The following is a 21,391-nucleotide window of genomic DNA, read 5'->3' as shown; positions in this document are numbered from 1 at the left end:
CTAATAAAACAGAATATTTATGCCATATAGTGTACATCAAAATGGAAAAAAAATATTGCAATGGCAGAATCACATTTTCTAATAACCTGGTTTCCTAAAATAAAAATGGAATAGAAACAAATCAAAGTCGTAGCACAAAATGGTAATGGTAAAAACGAACGATCATACAGCAAAGAAACAAATCCTGATAATATTCTATCTACCAAAAGTTGTAGCTTTTGGAAGGCAAAGAGGAAAAATTTAAAGTGTAGAGGGGCCCACTGAGATTCTGTCACCCAAGGGCCCGCAGAAAATTGGAGCCGGCTCTGTGCATGAGCCTTAACTTTTTGCAGTCCCATTCCCTGGACAGGCCCATGTAAAAAAAAATAAAAATACAGTATACTGTTGGGAGATGCAATACTGTAACTGAACTCCCAATAGTATGGCACTGGAGAATAAGAATGGTGAAAATGTATTCTTTCAGGTTTGTGCAGTTATGGGAATATATCTCATGCCTGGATAGATTCTCAGTACAGGCTGCCATATATAGTGCTACATTTTTTGCCGACAGGTTGTAAAATAACCACAACCCAGCGCGGTGTTACATAATCACTGACGATTATTCCAATTATAGCGTTTTATTACCGAGTTGCTATTTTTGTATTTCCATAAAATGTTATGGAAACTGGCCCCAGGTCGGAGCTTGTTATTAATCATTACTAGGATAATGAAGCCTATTGTTAGGGTTGTAGCTGGATGTCCATGTAGCAAGCATTGTCAGATCCCGTTATCTCCGTGCAATCTCTCTGCATTTATAGTATATATCCTAGAGAAGCTCGTGTCCTGCCAAATTCAGTCTACAAACCAGATACTGTTTAATGTAAGATTAGTTTGTCTCCTCACCAGCAGAATTTAGTGCTCTTGTGCTAGAACATAATAATTTCCTTTTTTCCTTTCCCGGCAGACTGAGTGTTTCAACCATATAAGGCTCTTGCAGAGGTTTAATGAAACCCACCTGTATGTCTGCGGGACGTACGCCTTTTCCCCTCTTTGCTGCTACATTGTAAGTACCAACACTGTTTGTTTTATCTACTGTCCATTTCCTCAATGATTTGAATTGTTATTTGTATAATGAAGTCATTAATATAATTATTTGCATTGCTTGTGTTACGTTTAAAGGGGTTGTCGCACCAGGATAATCCTTTGCATATGTCCTTTTAGGGACTCCCTTCTAATAGCCAGAGCAGAGCATCACCAACAAAGAGCGGATTTCTCTAGATATGGTGGACCTGTTCTGTGCAGTTTTCTTAGATATTATCCATTTATTTGAACCACTGGCATGTAATACTGCATTTCTCCTGAAGGGGCAGTGTTTGGCAGGCCATAACTTATCATAGAATCATGGAATGTTAGAGTTGGAAGGGACCTCCAGAGTCATCGACCCCCTGCTCAATGCAGGATTCACTAAACCATCTCAGACAGATGTCTGTCCAGCCTCTGTTTGAAGACTTCCATTGAAGGAGAACTTGCCACCTCTGGTGGTGAGTTCTTCTTCATCCTGGAGATGAGATAATAGCTGTCCACTAGGAGGTTTCTGAAGTTGGATCATAGAGATAATTTCAAAGACTTCACAAACTTATCAATGGTGGTTCTGCACTCTATCGTTGCTAGCAGAGCTGTAAGCAGTGACCAGAAACTACATGCTGTAAGTGGAAAAGGGCTGTTCACGTGTAGCATGCTAAATGAATATAATACTTTGCTGATCTGTCATGTGGGTACTGCGGTGACCACCAATAAGAAGAGAAAAAAATGCTGTTACCACCACAGAGAAAAGGAAGGAACTCTGCTGTGACCACTGGGGAGACAGGAAACTGCTGTAGCCACTGGGGAGAAGGGAACATGCTGAGTTTGTAGGGGAGAGTGGACAAATGCTGTGACCATTGTGGAAAGGAAAACACTGCTGTGATCACTAACTGCTATAATTGCTGGGAAAAAGAATGAAAAATAACATTTTGTCAAAATTTTGCTGTCATACGGCAATAAAGAGGCAGATCGGAGTGTTTGGACAACTGAGATGGGGGGAGAGGAACACTGAGTGTAAGGTTCCCAAAGGAATTATTCCAGAAGATGTATTACAGAAGTTCAGTTTAGGATTTATATATCTGCAATTTATGCAATATTTTAAAGAGGATCTGTCACTTGCTCAAAAAAATTGCGTTAGATGCCCAATAAAAATCCTTGAGTTCTCCTGCTTCTGCCATTGTTTTCTGTTTTGTGCTGTGTTGCTCCATTGCAGAGACCTTCACATTTGTTTCTTCTGGAGCGCACTGTGAAATCTCTGCTTTGCAGTCCAACTGGGTGTTTCTTCAGAGTCTTATCTGGGGGCGTGCGCTTTCACCCATCACCCTAGACACTGCCAATCACAGCTTGGCTGCCTCTGAGACTGATAGACTGCTAGATTAGCTGCTGAGCGGTGACTGGCCGCCTTGGGGAGGGAGGAATGAACATGAACAGGCTCAGTTGGATCGCAAAGCAGAGATTTCACATAATACATTACAGAATAAACAAAAGTGAATATCTTTGCAATGGAGCAACGCAGCAGAAAACGGAAAACAGCAGCAGAATCAGGGGAACGCAAGGATTTTACTAGGTATTTCACTCCATTTTTAGGGTCCTTTTTAAAACCACACTTTAGTTTACAGCAGATTTCTTATTGTTGATTAAATTTTTTTATTTTTTTTTATTCACTTATATAGCGTTATTAATTCCACAGCGCTTTACTGACATTATCGACACTGTCCCCACTGGGGCTCACAATCTAGATTCCCTAGCAGTATGTCTTTGGAGTGTGGGAGGAAACCGGAGAACCCAGAGGAAACCCACCCCAACACAGGGAGAACATACAAACGCCTTGCAGATGTTGTCCTTGGTGGGATTTGAACCCAGGACCCCAGCGCTGCAAGGCTGCAGTGCTAACCACTGAGCCACCATGCTGTCTTAGAACCATGTAATCTTGCCGTATATCAAATGAGAATCTTAAAAGCTGTGTTTAAGCGTCAAAATAATTGGAATTTTACTTCAACATCTGCAAGTAATTATTATCAAAGCACCAGACACCCCAGTCCTAAACTGCTTACCCACATGTTGCCATATTGCACCAGCCCTTGGCTGCTGCCATTTATCACTGGTTTCATCACTTTCCCAGTAGTATGTCTGCTGGTTTAGACTGATACTTGTCAGTATATTATTCCTTGAAGTCTCTTCTAGTAAATCTCCTATGGGAAGTGCTGAATACAGACCTTGTTGTTGCCAATCTTACTGAAGTTCTAATATTTATAAGGCAGGTTAGAAATAATGTGGAACTGTAACAAGTTTATTTCCCGTACTTTTCTTTTGCCCTATGAGGTTTGCCCCTGTAAAAGTTTGCACTTTTTATGTTTTACAAGTTCAGTTTGTGGCTGATAAGACATCATAGACTGAACTTTTCAGTGTCCTAAACATTGTACACAGCTGTGTAATACTTCATTTTTCCTGCGAGTGTGCTGTAGGAAATTGTAGCACTTGCTGTTCAGTTCTGCTCTAAAGTTGATCACTGGGGGTCACAGCAGTGTGATATTTTGAGATGGGTTTCTCGTCAGAGTACCCATCTAACAAAGAGATATTGTTACAAATGTTGTTATATTTTAGGGAGTCCTAGAGTTCAAAGCGGGGTAGCAAGTTGTATTTATGGTAGGGGGGACTTGTGAAATACCTGGAGGCTGACAAAGTGCTCAGGGGTCTCTGAGAAGAGTCAGAGATTCTTCAGAGACCTTTTAGTAACCTATGTGTTTTCTTAGCAGGTGTTGACTATATCTCTTGCACTTTGAAGTCTTTCCAAATATTTGTTGTGTCTGTTGGATGGAGGAGCCTAAGGGTCAATGAGAGTCGTATCCGTATATCTGTGATGTAATGAGCAGTAGACGTCTTGTAGTTTAGTCTATTTAACCTTATCATAGAATAGAGGATTAGGAGGGTGACATAACTAGTTTAGCCGTGGGCAGTCAGTGTCATCCTATATGAAATATCACCGTATTGTTTATTTTTGACGATCTATGCAAAAATTTGTTTGATGTCCTATAAAGGAGAGCAGTATAGGTGGGACTTTATATTATTCAGTTTGATTACTTGATTACAACAGAACTTCGAAGGCCCCGGTATGTCTGAAATTACACAGCAAGGTCACTGATTTAATTGGGAATTCTGGGACGCTAAAAAGGGATCTATCACCAGATCCGAGCAAATTGGAGCAACATTAGCATTTTCATTAAGTATTTATTTAAATATCAGTAAGGAAAACTTTAAAAAGGAAAATACAGCCATAGAGGCATGAATTTTCAATGTAAGTACATCAATGTCACTAGGTCCGAGGAATCTAATTAATAATGTATGCAACGTCTATTTTGAAATCTGGTGATTGATCTAATTTATTATACCATTTGTTGGCGCTGCAGTGAAATTTGCTACCAGATTCTTCCTTGAGGCCCCATGATCAGATTACCCTTTTATCAGATTGTCTGTAGCCAATTTATCAGATTGTCATAGTTTCATAGTTTTCAAGGTTGAAGATAGACGGACATAAGTCCATCAAGTCCAACATATAATCGTGGATCATGTTGATCCAGAGGAACACAAAAATCTCATGAGGCAAATGTTAATTTCCCCATATTGGTGGAAAATTCCATCCCGACGCCACAAATGGCAATCAGATCAGTTCTCAAGATCCCTTCACAAAATCTAGTATGCATAACCTACAATATTATGTTTTTGCAAGAAATTATCCAGGCCCCTTTCTTGTTTTCCTGTAAAAAGAAATGTTGAAGCTGCCTATAGGGTCCCATAATAGACATTTATCACTTATCCTCAGGGTCTGTAATGTCAAATCGCAGAAGACCCCAATGCTTAGAACCCCACAGTCACAACTTCTGAGGAAGGAAGAACTTGTGAATACATTTGGGGTCTACCATGTGTCCTGTCGCTTAATTCATGGTCCATAATGCTGTACTTTTGTCCATATAGACTTTGATGCGGTTATAGTCCAAGCGCTTTATTCAAAGTTTGAGTTATATTATGGTAAAAAGGATCCGTTCCGACTAACAAATCAGAATGATTTTTCATGTCCTGGGACGTTGCCTCGCTGGCAAGTGTCGGCCCCCTCTCGCCGGCGAGTGTCGGCCCCCTCTTGGCCCATATTGAGGGATAACTTTGTCTTTAGCGTCATTTTCTTCTAAGAAAGTTGGCTTGCAATCAATATGGCCATTTTTACAGCTGTCAAATGCATTTTATCCCAACCTTTGTAGAGTTCAGAATAACAACGCTACCTTGTCTTGCAAAAAATATTGGAACAATGGATGTATAACTGCATCACAATAATCAATGTTTTGTGGTGGACACAATGGCACCCATGTAGGTTGTCGCTTGGGTTTCCCTAAAATATGTAACTTAAAATTGATAAAATAGACTGTTCTTTTTGTCGCTGTTAAACAACTTTATATTTATTTCAATATTTCCATTTATTGGTTTATTGGTGGTTCTGGAAAGTTTATAGGCTGCCTTGGGTGGATTTGGGATGGTGTTTCAAAGGCCTCGCGACTAGGAAAATATGAATGTGCAGCTTTAGGGTTTGACATGCTAAGACCACAATCTGTATAGTAAATGTATAGCCTGATATATTACTATATAGAAATAGAAATGCTCATTTTTTACTTGTTTACATGTTATATAAACTCTAAGCAGATGTTCTGGTGCCCAAATAGGCGTCCAATGTGCCCTCCTTAAGGAGATGTATATGTAGTTTTTTAATCAAAACCCGGTGTGCTAAGGATTCATTGTAGATCCTGTATTTATAGCAGCGCCCATTAACCCCCCGGGTTATTGATGTAGGGTCTGTTGTTTTCCCTCTTTTATTTCATGTTTAGGTTTCTGTGATTTGTCATGTTTAAAGCAGAAAACAGACCCGGATGGTGGGAGACCTGGTCCTCTATGTATGTAAACACTCTGCTCCCCTCGCTCTTGTTAACATTTTGTGTACATGATGAAATGCCGCTGCCAAGACCCTGTGAGCGCAGAGAATAAAACAGATCAAAAACTTCAGCCGCCTTCCACATTTTATATTTGCATTTCGTTAGGCAAAAGGATGAGAATTGTTTCTAAGCTTTGAATATAAAATGAGTCTAAATGGATTCTGATATTAGAAAATGACCTACCGTTAAAGGGTTAGTCTCCTCTCTTTTTTATTCAGGAGCACAGCGCTCCTCTGCCGTCCAGCTCTGTTTCCTGGGGAAGGGAAGTTGAATAAAGCACAGTTTGTTTTTTTGCAAAAATAAAATGCAGCCTTTAATGACGTTGGGACAACTCCTTCCAAAACCCTTCCGTATGAAATTTTTATCTCTTTTTTTTGCTTTTTTTTTCCAAAAGGTATAACTTTTTATTTTTACTTTAACATAGTCATATGAGAGCTTGTTTTTTTAAAGTAATATTTAAATTTTTTGAACTACTGCTTACATATTTTTTATAGTTCAATGGGCTTGACCCTTTGCTTGTATTAAGAATTGCAATATTTTAACGTGGAATTTTGCTGCATTTGGAATTAATTTCAAATTAGAAGAACAAGAAAAAAATCATTAACAATTTCTCTAATCCAACATCAAGAAGCCTTCATACAGATTGGATTATTGTTAGAAGCCTTTTCAATTTATTGTGATGAACTAAATATATAAAGGATGTTGGAGCAAAACAGACATTTACAGACGTTTCTGGAAAAACTAGGACACATTTCAGCCCTGAGCACAATGAGATTTACTGAACTGACCATTCGCATTTCTCTTCATAGGAATATGTGAATTGGTGCGCAGCTGTATATTCTGGGGAAACGGGAAGAAAAATATCATTTCAAATAGATTGATGCGACGATTATAGTACATTTTTGTTATTGGGTGGTGTTTTCTGTTAATTTCAAATATTTGTGGGAAAAAGTGATAAAAATTTGAGATAATTAGAAACAATGAGCTTTATTTTTAAAACCTGAAGCATTCAGCTCCTCTGCTCCAATGTTCATGACAACACTTAGCCTAATGCGGTAGCTGTCTCTGAACAGCCAGAAGACCGGAAGTGTTAACATAGGGGCATTGGAGCAGAAAGGCTGACACATTGGGTAGATTCATTCAGTGGTTATCTATTCTTTAATTTGAATTTTTATTGAGAACGAAGGAGTTTTGCCATTAAACAAGCGAGGTCGCAAACTACATAAAGCAACAATTACAGTAAATGAAAAGGAGGATGAAAGGGAATGTCATCAGAAAAATTATCTATTATTTAAATCATATGTTTATGTTTAAATGTTTTTAGAACATTTTTTTTATTTTTTTTTTGAATTTTCCATATCTCTATCTACCGTATTTTTCGGACCATAAGACTCACCTAGGTTTTAGAGGAGGAAAATTGAACAAAAAATGTAAGCAAAGAATGTGGTCACGATGCCCTGTTAAGGGGGAGGGGGTTTGCTTCAGACATTGGTATAGGGGTAATGTCCCCAAATTCTGATGATATCCCCCATTCTGGTATATATGCATACATATACAGTACAGACCAAAAGTTTGGACACACCTTCTCATTTAAAGATTTTTCTGTATTTTCATGACTGTGAAAATTGTACATTCACACTGAAAACTATGAATTAACACATGTGGATTTATATACTTAACAAAAAAGTGTGAAACAACTGAAAATATGTCTTATATTCTAGGTTCTTCAAAGTAGCCTCCTTTTGCTTTGATGACTGCTTTGCACACTCTTTCCATTCTCTTGATGAGCTTCAAGAGGTAGTCACCGGAAATGGTCTTCCAACAATCTTGAAGGAGTTCCCAGAGATGCTTAGCACTTGTTGGCCCTTTTACCTTCACTCTGCGGTCCAGCTCACCCCAAACCATCTCGATTGGGTTCAGGTCTGGTGACTGTGGAGGCCAGGTCATCTGGCGTAGCACCCCATCACTCTCCTGCTTGGTCAAATAGCCCTTACACAGCCTGGAGGTGTGTTTGGGGTCATTGTTCTGTTGCAGAATAAATGATGGTCCAACTAAACGCAAACCGGATGGAATAGCATGCCGCTGCAAGATGCTGTGGTAGCCATGCTAGTTCAGTATGCCTTCATACTTATAATACATACAGTACAGACCAAAAGTTTGGACACACCTTCTCATTTAGAGATTTTTCTGTATTTTCATGACTATGAAAATTGTACATTCACACTGAAGGCATCAAAACTATGGATTAACACATGTGGAATTATATACTTAACAAAAAAGGGTGAAACAACTGAAAATATGTCTTATATTCTAGGTTCTTCAAAGTAGCCACCTTTTTCTTTGATGACTGCTTTGCACACTCTTGGCATTCTCTTGATGAGCTTCAAGAGGTAGTCACCGGAAATGGTCTTCCAACAATCTTGAAGGAGTTCCCAGACATGCTTAGCACTTGTTGGCCCTTTTGCCTTCACTCTGCGGTCCAGCTCACCCCAAACCATCTCGATTGGGTTCAGGTCTGGTGACTGTGGAGGCCAGGTCATCTGACGTAGCACCCTATCACTATCCTTCTTGGTCAAATAGCCCTTACACAGCCTGGAGGTGTGTTTGGGGTCATTGTCCTGTTGAAAAATAAATGATGGTCCAACTAAACGCAAACCGGATGGAATAGCATGCCGCTGCAAGATGCTGTGAAACCATGCTTTTTCAGTATGCCTTCAATTTTGAATAAATCCCCAACAGTGTCACCAGCAAAGCACCCCCACACCATCACACCTCCTCCTCCATGCTTCAAGGTGGGAACCAGGCATGTAGAGTCCTTCCGTTAACATTTTCTGCGTCACACAAAGGTTGGAACCAAAGATCTCAAATTTGGACTCATCAGACCAAAGCACAGATTTCCACTGGTCTAATGTCCATTCCTTGTGTTCTTTAGCCCAAGCAAGTCTCTTCTGCTTGTTGCCTGTCCTTAGCAGTGGTTTCCTAGCAGCTATTTTACCATGAAGGCCTGCTGCACAAAGTCTCCTCTTAACAGTTGTTGAAGAGATGTGTCTGCTGCTAGAACTCTGTGTGGCATTGACCTGGTCTCTAATCTGAGCTGCTGTTAACCTGCGATTTCTGAGGCTGGTGACTCGAATAAACTTATCCTCAGAAGCAGAGGTGACTCTTGGTCTTCCTTTCCTGGGGCGGTCCTCATGTGAGCCAGTTTCTTTGTAGCGCTTGATGGTTTTTGCAACTGCACTTGGGGACACTTTCAAAGTTTGCACAATTTTTCGGACTGACTGACCATCATTTCTTAAAGTAATGATGGCCACTCGTTTTTCTTTACTTAGCTGCTTTTTTCTTGCCATAATACAAATTCTAACAGTCTATTCAGTAGGACTATCAGCTGTGTATCCACCTGACTTCTGCACAACACAACTGATGGTCCCAACCCCATTTATAAGGCAAGAAATCCCACTTACTAAACCTGACAGGGCACACCTGTGAAGTGAAAAACATTTCTGGTGACTACCTCTTGAAGCTCATCAAGAGAATGCCAAGAGTGTGCAAAGCAGTCATCAAAGCAAAAGGTGGCTACTTTGAAGAACCTAGAATATAAGACATATTTTCAGTTGTTTCACACTTTTTTGTTAAGTATATAATTCCACATGTGTTAATTCATAGTTTGATGCCTTCAGTGTGAATGTACAATTTTCAAAATCATGAAAATACAGAAAAATCTTTAAATGAGAAGGTGTGTCCAAACTTTTCGTCTGTACTGTATATATAATAAAATAAATACATACTACCCCCCCCAACATTCGGACTATAAGACGCACTGCCCATTTTCTTTCAAAATTTTGGAGGAAAAAAGTGCGTCTTATAGTCCGAAAAATGCAGTATATACGGTATATAAGAAAAAATCTTGTATTTTTCACACTGCCGACTAAGCCTAAACGGGGTTGCAAACAGTCGGGGCTCAAGTATGTGGGCACGTGACTGCATGTATGAAAATTGCCTCCTGGCAGTCACACCCCACAATTTCCTTTTGCTCAAATTAGTGAATGTAAGGCTTCTATGCAAACAAATACGGTGTGAGGCAGTCTATTGCTGCTAATGTCCATGTGAGGAACAGGAAGCAGGAGTGTAATATTATGCCTAGTAGCTGATGTAAAAATGTAAAGATTTTTTTTTAATGTAGACAGTGAAAACATTATCAAAATGTAAATAATACATTTAATACAAAAATCTGTTGTAAGCAATTTTTAATTTTCCGATGACACATTCCCTCTAATAGACCGCGGCAGCTAATTATGAAAAATAAAAAGTGAAAGTAAAGGGTTATTGCATCCAAACAGTAAAAAAAGAAAAGATGTATGAAAGAGGAAATGGGGAGAGGAGAAGTGGGGGGGTGATACCGTCCATACATAAATACCTTAGAGTGTGAGAGCGCCTAAATGACAGATAAGGGGATCATATCTGGGGGGAGTTTTCAGGCGTGCCTGTGTTCTAACATGACACTTTTTTATTGACTACATGCCAGGAAACCTACTTTTAACTTCTGCATAAAGCAAAAATGTTTGTTTCTTTGTTCAATTTGTGAGCAAAATCGGTCGGTGTGCTTTGTAGAGCTTCGGAAGGGTCTCATTTTATGGTTATGTCAGAGATTGACCAAATCATCTGGTAGACTATAATCCAGAGGTGCAGTACTCTTAGAAGGGTTGTCTGGCCTTGTGGCTCAGGTCTGTAGTCACTCTGTGTCTGTGTGAATTCTGACAATGCGCGCTGTCCGGATTCTCAGCCACCGGGAGTGATTTACATATTTCTGGCCACATTCCCTACTAGACTTGTCCAGCCTTGCTCAATTCACCTGTATAGAGCAAGACTGTGCACGTCTAGTCAGCATGTGACTGCATGAATACAAATTGCATACTTGAGGTCATGCTCCCGGCGGCGGAACCAGAGAATATTGACAGTCAGAGTGACTGCAGACTTGAACCCCAAGCCTGGAAAACCCCTTTAAGCTGACCATACACACATGATGGCCATCTCTTCTGAGTACCCCATACACAGGAGCCCATATCTCAGCTGAGATCTACAACGTGAGAAGCGAAAGCTATTTCCAGACATCCCTGGTTGCAGCTTATATCTCCTGAAAAGAAAAGGTTTTGGTGTCAAAATGTACCGTAATCTGCCCAGTCCTTCTCTCCCCCACCATCATCGTGTGTATGGACAGTATCGGGAGATATAGTTGAAGCAGGTTCTACAGCTAGAAGAAAAGTTATCTTAATGTGTTTCAAGTAAAAATAGATGAAAGTACTAATATTCTTTAGTTCTGAAAACTGCCTCCATGCTCAGAGTTCAGTTCTAGTTATCTCCACTTCTGCATTGGTTTCGAGAGAACTGTCCCCCGTCCCGGTTTTGGTGACCTGAACCTTTACTTTACCACTGATTCAGAGACAGAGAATACAATAACCATATTCGTCACAATGATGAGCACATTTGTTTGCTTGCGTGCTCTTCTGTGCCTCACTATTATAGTGTTCCTTCAAGATTTCATGTAACTGGAGTCACACATTTGTGAAACTGAATCTTCATCCATCCTCCCATGACATCACCATGTTATAGTGCATGACCTGATCATACCGTCAGTTCAATGATGGTTACAAAGAGAAGTGTTTTCATACAAGAAGATCTTTTAAGGTCGATCACACATGTAAATATATTTTGAGATTATCATAACAAGAGATCTGCGTTAAGGCTCCCATACACATTAGACTAACGTTGGCCGAACTCGCTGGCGGACTCTTTCGTCATTCTAATGGCTGTGGAGCCTCCTGGCACGTTTGATTTCCAACAGCAGGTCTCTTCTAGAGAACACAAGAGCACTTGGCCAAGCTTTCTTGTGTTTTGGGGACTCAGGAGAGATGGCTGTCACACAAATAGATGTCAGTCGATGAAACATCTATTGTGTGTGGGGGCTTTAAAGTAGTGGTCAGTCGGAGGGCTAGTGGCAGGTATATTTTTTTCTGGACCTCTGGTTAGTAATCCCATTGAAATTCCCAATGCCAATTCCTTTGTGTTAAGATTTAGACGTGATGGCAATGTCCTTAGTTAGTTACTAAGTCTTTATATTCTTAGTGAAATATTCTTGTGAGTTTTCAGAGGATTGTGACCTAATGATCTCATTCATACCATGAATTGCAGAAGTAAACGCAGTCATTAGTTTCTGTATGACTTTGTAACCGGTTAGGTAATACAACATACTTTAACAGTTAAACTGAATTTATGTAAAATGTTTGTCGGCACGCACATGTCAGCTATACAGGCTGCAGTAGTGTTAAGACTTAAAGGCGTTATCCAGGACAGGTAGTTTCCAGGCACCGATCTCTGCTGGCATCGAGCGGTCACAGACAAGCTCCTGCCGGCGATTCAGCAGCTTTCGCCGATGTCATGTCGACAGAACAGCAGCTTCTCTTCCACTCTGCTCTGTTGACCGGGTGTGACGACCAACAAGCTGCTGAATGCAGGGAGCCGGCTGTCAGTCAGCATGATATCGAAAGTCACGCCCCTTTGACCGAACAGTCTGGCAGAAGAGCTGCTCTGTTGATATGGAGCAGCTGAATCGCCGGCAGGAACGGTCAGTGACCACTGGGTCGGCGCTGGGTACAGCAGGCGGGTAGGGGCCTCTGTTAGCAACTACCTGCCTGTTAGTTTTTAGGCCCATAGTAAAAGAAAATAAGAAAAATCCTGGATAACCTCTTTGAGCTGATAAGGACTTCAGACTTCTCCATAAACATGAATTCTCAGCCTGGTCATCACATGCATGTTTATTTCAATTGATAAAAGGGAATAAAACGCTGTCAAACACTCTACCCCCCCCCCCCCCCCCCAAAAAAAAAAAATCAATGTTTGAGCATTATCTATTATATTTTTTTTTTATACTTTGGACTACAGCATTTAAGCAGGGGTTGCCCAAGTAGTTTTAAGCGTCCAGTGAATGGTACTAAAAAGTAATTGCCAGCCATTTCTGTATTCATACTTGACAGAGAAGGCTGTCAATCAGTTGTTAAGACCGCCCACTGGACTTTGTAGCCATCAGTCAGTGAGGATCTCAATGATTAAATTACAAATTATCCTAAATAGTTTTCCACAAAGTTGTGTGTATATATAATATATAAATTAGATATATAGGTATCTCACTCACACACTCACTCTCTACTCAACTGCTTCTGTCCGCTAACATGCTGCCAATGTTTCAATATGACGGGTCCTGTTTAATGTATATGGCCATTATTATAAAGCAGTACAAATAGGCAGTTTTTTGTATGCCCGATGTACATAATTTACAGAAAAGGAAAAAAAATTGCCTAACCTTATGCGCTGTAGTTTTGGGCACATAGACAGGCCCATCTTACCTAGTAAAGTCCAGGTGTTGGAAACCTCTAGGTTTTCAGCACAACCTTATTTACTTCATTGGGAAGGATCTGCAATACCAGACTGATCCTATCGATAAGAGTAATACTGTTTCTGGAACAGAAAGCAGACCCTATTTTGGGGTTCTTGGAAACCCCTTTTGCCCAAGGCAATGTCTCGGCGTTGCTGAAGATTGGCCTAAGTTGCTAGTTGACAAATAGAATAGGCATTGGATATAATACACATGAAATGAAAGCAAGATGTCATTTTGAGAAGGACCAATGTTTGGTGTGGACATGATGTTGGCCAGATCTAGACCTTTGGGATGTTCGGAGGGGATTGAAGCTTGTCTTTGGCTTCTAGTCTTGTTTCTTTGTCCCAACGTAAAGCTTGGACAGAACCATCTCCCTTGCTCTGCTCTTTGTCATCAGCATCAAGTATGTTTAGATGATCTGTAAGGGGTAATGTTCCCGCCAGCATTTCTCAATATGCCATTTGGTCAAAGAGCAAAATATTTCATCAGCTTAAAAAAAAAAAAAAAAGTGCTGAAATTCCAAAGTCTGCATATAGGGATTGAGAAATCACTTTGTAGAAACTCGCAGTTAGTGTGATCCAAGAATGCGTTCTGACTTATTAATTTTCTCTTCAAGGAATTCATCACTCGCATTCATTCGTCTTACCTTATTTGAGCTGCAGTGTAATTAGTAACACGTCTTTAGCGGTTATGAAAGTGTCTTCACAATTCAATTTCTTTCTGATCACAGCTGCTCATTTGGTATAATGTATTCTGATAAAGAGAAAAACACTTAACGAGGGTGACCAGACCGCTGTTACTCTATAAATGGAGCTGAGAGATGGCCCTTAAATAGGTTATCCGGAGTCGTCCGGATCCGCTTTCTTCTGTATTGGACGTGAGCAGTACTGATGACTTGACGAAACGCGTGCATGATTGGTAGCGCATCGTGCATGTGTCCTGTCCTAATAAACCAGGCTCGGGCATGATACCTGCTGATCATGTACCCATTATAAGAGGTTTGTGGGGTCATAACATCATCAGCACTGCTTACTTCCAATATGGAAGTGAGCGGCTCTGGATAACCCCTTTAAAGGGGATCTTTGATTAATTCAAGTTATGACTTATTCATAGAATAAGTGTCTTATTGAGTGGTGGAGGTCCGATTTCTAGGACCCTCCTCAATCGTCAGAAAGGGGTATTTTTATCCCTAATGGGACACATTTATTCCCGGTATAATGGAGCAGCAGTGCGCATCCTTGACTTGCCACTCAATTCATTCCCTATGGGGCACTTGAGTGCTGCACTCGACTTTATCCAGCATTCATAGTGGAGCGGCAATGGGGCATTCTACTTGTCGCTCCGTTCTAACAGGGATAAAAGTCCCGTTCTGCCTGTGGGTGCGAGTTCCATCAGTCGGATCTCCACCACGCCATAAGTCATCAACTATCCTTTAGATAGGTGATTACTAGTATTGAGCAAGTATGTTCTATTAACCCTTTCGCCGAGTATGCTCGGGCCGAGCTCCGAGTATTTACAGCTGCTCGGTGATATGTTTGAATCGCTCCCGTGTGCATGATTTGCAACTGTTTGACAGCTTTATTACATGTGAAGAATTGTCTATTTCTTACACATTCCTCACATGTAATAAAGCTGTCAAACAGTTGCAAATCATGCACACGGGAGCGATTCAACCATATCACCGAGCAGCTGTAAATACTCGGAGCTCGGCCCGAGAATACTCGGACAGAACATACTGGCTCAACCCCAGTGACTACTTATTCTCTCCAGAGACCCCTTTAAATTCCATGAATCCAACATGTAATTTATACCACTATGATATATTTGATGGGTGTTATGACGCATAGTATGCATAAAGGAGTCCAACTTACTGCTTAAATTTGTTTGGTCTGATTTCTGGCCCTCACAGATCCCTTTTTATTAATTACAAGGCACAGCTCCTAACATTGTGTTGCCAACTCGTACAACCCTAAAAGGAACATCTGACTTTGCCTTTGCTGGACATGATGAATGAACGAGGTGTAGAACTGAAATGCATGTATTCACATGTAGCAATTTCTGCAACTTCAATTCTTAGGCCACGGCCTTGTTATCAGCATTTGGTCAGTATTTTTTCTCAGGAGTGGAAGCCAAAACCAGGAGTGGGTGATAAATGCTGAATTGGTGACTTGTTTCTATTACACCTTTTCTCTGATTGTTCCTCACCTGGTTTTGGCTCCCACTCCTGAGAAAAAATACTGACCGAATACTGACCAAATACTGATAGTGGGGCCGTGGCCTTATTCGTATGAGTTTTTTCTGCTAGCCCAGTTTAGGTCAGCCACAGAAATATCTTGAGTGATGTGTCCTTCCATGACTTCTTTAAGATTGCTTCTGTCTTTGCCGATGTGCTATCTAAGGCTACGGTCACACTGTCAGTATTTGGTCAGTATTTCACATCAGTATTTGTAAGCCAAAACCAGGAGTGGGTGATAAATACAGAAGTGGTGACGTGTTTCTATTGTACTTTTCCTCTGATTGTTCCACTCCTGATTTTGGCTACAAATAATGATGTAAAATACTGAATGTTTGACCGTAGCCTAACATGAAGTCTGGCCTTGTCTTTCACCAATGATATAATAATTCTGTAAAGAATCCCACCTTGATATATTCCTTTTAAAGGGACTCTGTCCACACAGAAAGACTGTTCAAACCAAGAACAGGTGCTCGGTCCATCATGGCAGGGCCAAAAAATGTAAGTAAACCTTCCCACCTGCTTGCTTCCACCTATCTCTAACCCTTCTCCGGCTCTATGAAGTCAGAGCCGTCAAACAAATAGGAGAAGGGGTGGATATTGAGGGAAAACAAGCAGGTGGTATGGTGTGTTTAAATGCACGCCAATGGTGCAGTGAGCTCCTGTGCTTGGTTTGAACAGTCATTCTGTGCTGACAGTCCCTTTTTATCTGGACCTGCATTTGCTCAGTCTCCTGACGGGTGTAATGTTTGCTGTAGCAGATGCATCTCATATCTAGTTTGTGCTTCACTAAGGGCCGTTAGAGCCGAGCTGTATGTTGGGAATAAGCCATTAACAATCCAGTGGTGCTGGCACGGCGCACCATACACTAAAGAGCCATTTCCAAGAAGCCGGGAAATCTATTGTTTTGTTATTGACAGAAAAGAAACCCTTTTCAGTGAACCTTTATTGTAAAGCACAGTCGGGACTTGTAGCTCTCAGGTTGTGTTACATGGAGCGAGCCGGGCAGCCCGGCTGTGGGGCTGCAGCTCATTGATGGATGCGCGCTCCTGTGATCCATTAGCTCAGCTGGGTTTTGGCTCTCGAGTTCAGCTTTTATCTAGTACAATGAGGCGTGTAGTTTTCTGTCCCTTTTATCTTATTTATTTGTTTGTGTGTTTAGGATGCCCGGACATTCCTTTTACCTGCTACCTTTGATGATGGAAAAGAGAAGTGCCCGTATGACCCCGTGATAGGTTACACTGGCCTCATAATAGGTAAGATGTGTGTGTATTCAGCATTAAAGGGGTTGATAAACATGGCTGCTTTATTTTTTTTTTGTGTTTGTAAAAACGGATATCTTTGAAATTCACTCACTGGTGTATAGTTTCTCGGGCAAAATAAGTATTGTGCCCCCAAAGCTATTAATAATGCCCACTGAGTGCCTTCTTAAAACAATACCCCTTAAGTGCCCTCTTAAATCAATTAATCCCCTCTTAAAATAAATAATGTTCTGAGTGCCCCCTACAAAAGTAACAATGCCATCTCTGTGCCCTCAAGTCGGGAAAAAAAAAATTTTTTTATACTCTCCCAATGCGATTGACTGTGTCCTTATCTCCCCTGCACACAGAGCGGACTGGCACAAATGATGCACCGCAGTGACGTTATTGTGCCGCCTCTGCCTGGTTGCTGATGTCTTGTACAACTTAAATTAGTGTTCCCCCGAAGATTTGGGGCACCCTGTGAAGTCTGCGACTTGGGCAGTGTCCCAGATATTCTGCAGTAGTGGGATGCCACTGCTACTTTTTATTTTTCTTATTTTGCTCCCATAAAAATCTACACCCATTGCAGCTGCCTATATGGTGTCCCCATGCCTCGCCACTGAATGGACTGTGTCTGATATCGCAGGTCAGTCTTATTCACAGTCATAATACCTTCATCTTAATGAATACAAAGACCATCTGAAACCATTATGCTGCCATAATTGTGATTTTTATTTACGGAGATGTGACTTGAAGCTCCACAGGTACCAGAGATCCGCTGCTACTTCTCCTCCCCTCTGTAGCTACAGTGCATTCTTGGACCTAAAGGAAAAAACAGTGATCAGTGACTATAGGATCTCCAGCTCCACTTTATAAGGCTATATTCACACATTGCGTTTTTGCTGCGTTTTTTTAATGCAAATTTTCTGCTGTGTTTTACAGTACCAGCAAAGTATGAGATTACAGAAATCTCGTGGACACACCTTGATTTTTATTTGATCAGTATTTTGTGCTTTGCGTGTTTTTTTGCAGAATAGAGAGTGTCACTACTTTCAGCATTTTTCACCCATTGGAAGTAATGGGTGGTGAAAAAACACCTAGTGTCAACATAGCTATCAGGTTTTGCTGCCTTTTTAGTGAAAAAGGGCAAGTAGAACAGTATGTGAAACACATTTATTTTTGTGATTTTTTACCATCTTGTCTTGGTCACCTGAGATGGCAGTTTGGATAGTACAGTTTAATTAAATTATTGATTTGCACACAGTAAACATTGGCTGAGCTAGGTATGAGATTGAACAATACCTGTGGCCCAGTGAGGTGTGAAATTGAACAATCCCTGAGCAATTCAATGGCAGACCATAGTGTAAAAATAAATAGTGTCCTACCTGTGTTTATGCTTCTGTGGTGGAATCAAAGCTGAACTTTGGGATCCTGAAAAACGCACCAAAAACAAGGAGAAAAAACTCGAAAAATCCTGAACAAACCTTCCTGGCAAGAGATCAGATTTTGCGGCAAAAAAAAAAACCGCTGAAAAAGTGCAATGTGTGAACCTAGCCTAATAGTTGTTCATTTTTGGTAGATTTTTTTTTTCCATAAATGTCAGGGTTGCTTTTTTTTTTTTTGACAAATCAGGCTTTTTGAAACTGATCAGATCCAGTTGTAGAGGCCACGGCTCAATACTGAAGCAGGAATATAGAACTTTATAATAGACTTTAATGCCTTTTATAAGTTAGGGATTTATGGATGTCCACCCACATGGAAATAATGACTGCTGTATTTGCTCTCAGCTTTCCTAGTTATTTATTTTACTCACTTAAATAGCACCATTATTTCCACAGCGCTTTACACACATTACTGTCACTGTCCCCATTGGGGCTCGCAATCTAAATTCGTTATCCCGCTGTACATTTATGGCATAGTCAAAGGATAGACTAGAAATGCAGGAACCCGCCACTGGGACCCGCATCTATCTCTGGTAGTGGGCCTTGGCACAGTACCGCTATTAGTGGAGATGTGGCCTCACGTATTCATAGAAATCAATGGACGGCATCCGCAGCACGAATGTTTTAAATCTGCAGCGTGAGAGTGATATTTCAGGAAATGAGACGATGTTCCCTGCACACACAACGATTGTATTACCGATCATTCTGTGCACCTACAATGTCTATCGTCCTATAAAAGACCACTGATCGTCTTTTATCTATTGCCGCACGGTGGTCGTTTTACGGCCATGAATGGGCAGTGTAAATAGGGTCTAAAACGCGATAATGCTGTTTATATCCACTTTATGTGATAAATATAGATCTAATCACTTTGAATGTTGTTGCTTCCAGATGGAGGCCTGTACACCGCTTCTCGCTATGGCTTCCAGTATCTGCCAGATATAAGAAGAAATATTGGTCCAATTGCTATAAAAACTGAGGCATCTACTGTGCACTGGCTGATGGGTAAGTTATTCCATTTTTGGGGATAAAAGCTCTTGAGTATTAACAGCTCATATATTTTTAGGACATGCCTGAATCCAGTGGTGGCTTATTTGGAAGCCTTTTTATGTATGGTGGTACCTGAAAGCAAATCCTGTAGGAGTTAAGGCTATGGCTACATAAAGTCCTGTGTGAATTATGGTAAAAGTTGTAGCATTTGCAGTATATAGTATAACTGCGGTCTACTATGAAGCTCTGCCTGTGGCTGAGCTTCAGAAGTAGGAATATGGCAGCGGTGGGGATCCCCAGTTGCCATTGTAACTGATTCGTGCCCCACAATCACATTGTTGGGGGCTGATGGTCATTTGCAAGATTCCTCATTTTCATGTTTTAATAAAAATTGTGATTTGGACCAATCAAATGTTGCACAAAAATACATTAAACACAAAAATCTGATTTAACCATTAGGTCATTTTCTAATGACCTATTCCCTTTTAAGTAGTATAGCCACACAAATGGCCCAAAATTACTTACCACACAAGTAGATGGTTGCCTCCTGGCCAGATTAGGGATCTGGTCGATATGTTGACTCCTTTCTTCATGTCGTCATGGCACAGTATATGTCTCTCTTGTTGTGTCGACCATCCATTTTATGTTTGCTATGTCCTATAAATTGTGGTATCATTTCTGTGACTCTTTGGTCTCGTCAGAATTGTCCTTTGCCACCAGAATATTTGGGCTCGTCAACTATTTCCATGTCTAAGGCAGCAAACGCTTGAACCCCTTTCATATCCAGACTTGTCTCGATAGTCTTTGAAGATGCTTTTTGTCCTCTGTTTCAACCTTACAGTTTGTGTTCGAGTGACATTTTTGGGAAGAGCTGTAAATAATTGATGGCAGAACATATGAAAACGCTTCTGCTCATTCTCTGACGTTCTCGGTTGTGACATTCGGTAAACATGGGATTCTGGGTCAGTGTGAAATTTTCCAAGATGGCAGGCAGATTGTAATTGGCCTTTTCATAGCTGTCTGGGTTTCCGAGCTCTCATTCCTTTATCAGCTGTGACAAGAATGTCGCCTCTGGACGGGATGATTTCTTTGTCAGATTTTTTCTGCTTATTAGAATTAGCCCTTGACTTTAATTACTGAACTATTTCTGGATAACCTTAATTTATTTGTGAAGAAACGATGACCTCATCTCGGGAACATGTAGATAATGGTATCCTTTGCCGTCAGCCTTCTCGTTGAGGTTTTCATGAGTTCTTTAATAGTTTCCATCCACCTTGTGATTGTCTTCTGCAAACAAGAGGCTCAGGTAATTGAATCCCAACCTCTTGATCCGTATGTTCCTGACATAACTTATAGGGGAAATAGTCAGGAAGTCCCCATACCCATTAGATGCTCAGGCAAAATCGGTGGGGAGAAATTTGTGCTCATAACAACATAAATTGACATGATCGTCAATTTCCGCAACAGATATTCTCCAGTGTATGGATGATATTTCACAAAATCTCATCCACAATGGTGCTATGGTAATATACAGTGGATCCGGACAAATAATCCTCTGGATATACGACCTACGGAGACCTACCCTAAAGCATACATGTCAAACTCTGGCCCCTGGGCCAAATCTGGCCCGCAGGGTGGTTTTATTTGACCTGCGACACCAGAACTACCACCCCTGTGTGGGGCCATTATTCTATATGGAGGACTATGTGGGGCCCATTATACTGTATGGAGGACTGTGTGGGGCCCATTATACTGTATGGAGGACTATGTGGGGCCCATTATTCTGTAGGGAGGACTATGTGGGGCCCATTTTTCTGTACGGAGAACTATGGTGGGGCCCATTATTCTGTAAGGAGGGCTATGTGGAACCCATTATTCTGTATGGAGGACTATGTGGGACCCATTATTCTGTATGGAGGACTATGTGGGACCCATTATTCTGTAAGGAGGACTATGTGGGGCCCATTATTCTGTAAGGAGGACTATGTGGGGCCCCTTATTCTGTATGAAGGGCTTTT

The 21,391-nt window shown here is 40.9% G+C and overlaps 1 protein-coding gene across 5 annotated transcripts in view; it reads left to right on the top strand.

Moving 5' to 3' along the window:
* The window catches only part of SEMA4G (semaphorin 4G), a 225,694-nt gene that overhangs the window by 165,116 nt on the left and 39,187 nt on the right, over nucleotides 1-21,391 (top strand). For all 5 annotated transcript variants that reach the window (XM_073685302.1, XM_073685301.1, XM_073685299.1 and 2 more), the window contains 3 exons: nucleotides 944-1,042; nucleotides 16,863-16,956; nucleotides 19,275-19,388. In XM_073685302.1, the coding sequence (XP_073541403.1) occupies nucleotides 944-1,042; nucleotides 16,863-16,956; nucleotides 19,275-19,388 (307 nt within the window). The remainder of the gene's footprint in view (nucleotides 1-943; nucleotides 1,043-16,862; nucleotides 16,957-19,274; nucleotides 19,389-21,391) is intronic.

Source organism: Phyllobates terribilis, unplaced genomic scaffold, assembly GCF_046119375.1.
Source record: "Phyllobates terribilis strain yellow unplaced genomic scaffold, ASM4611937v1 Scaffold_5__5_contigs__length_657084704, whole genome shotgun sequence".
Taxonomy (NCBI): Eukaryota; Metazoa; Chordata; class Amphibia; order Anura; family Dendrobatidae; genus Phyllobates; species Phyllobates terribilis.
The sequence above is the reverse complement of the archived record's forward strand: the minus strand, read 5'-3'. Positions and strand labels throughout refer to the sequence as shown.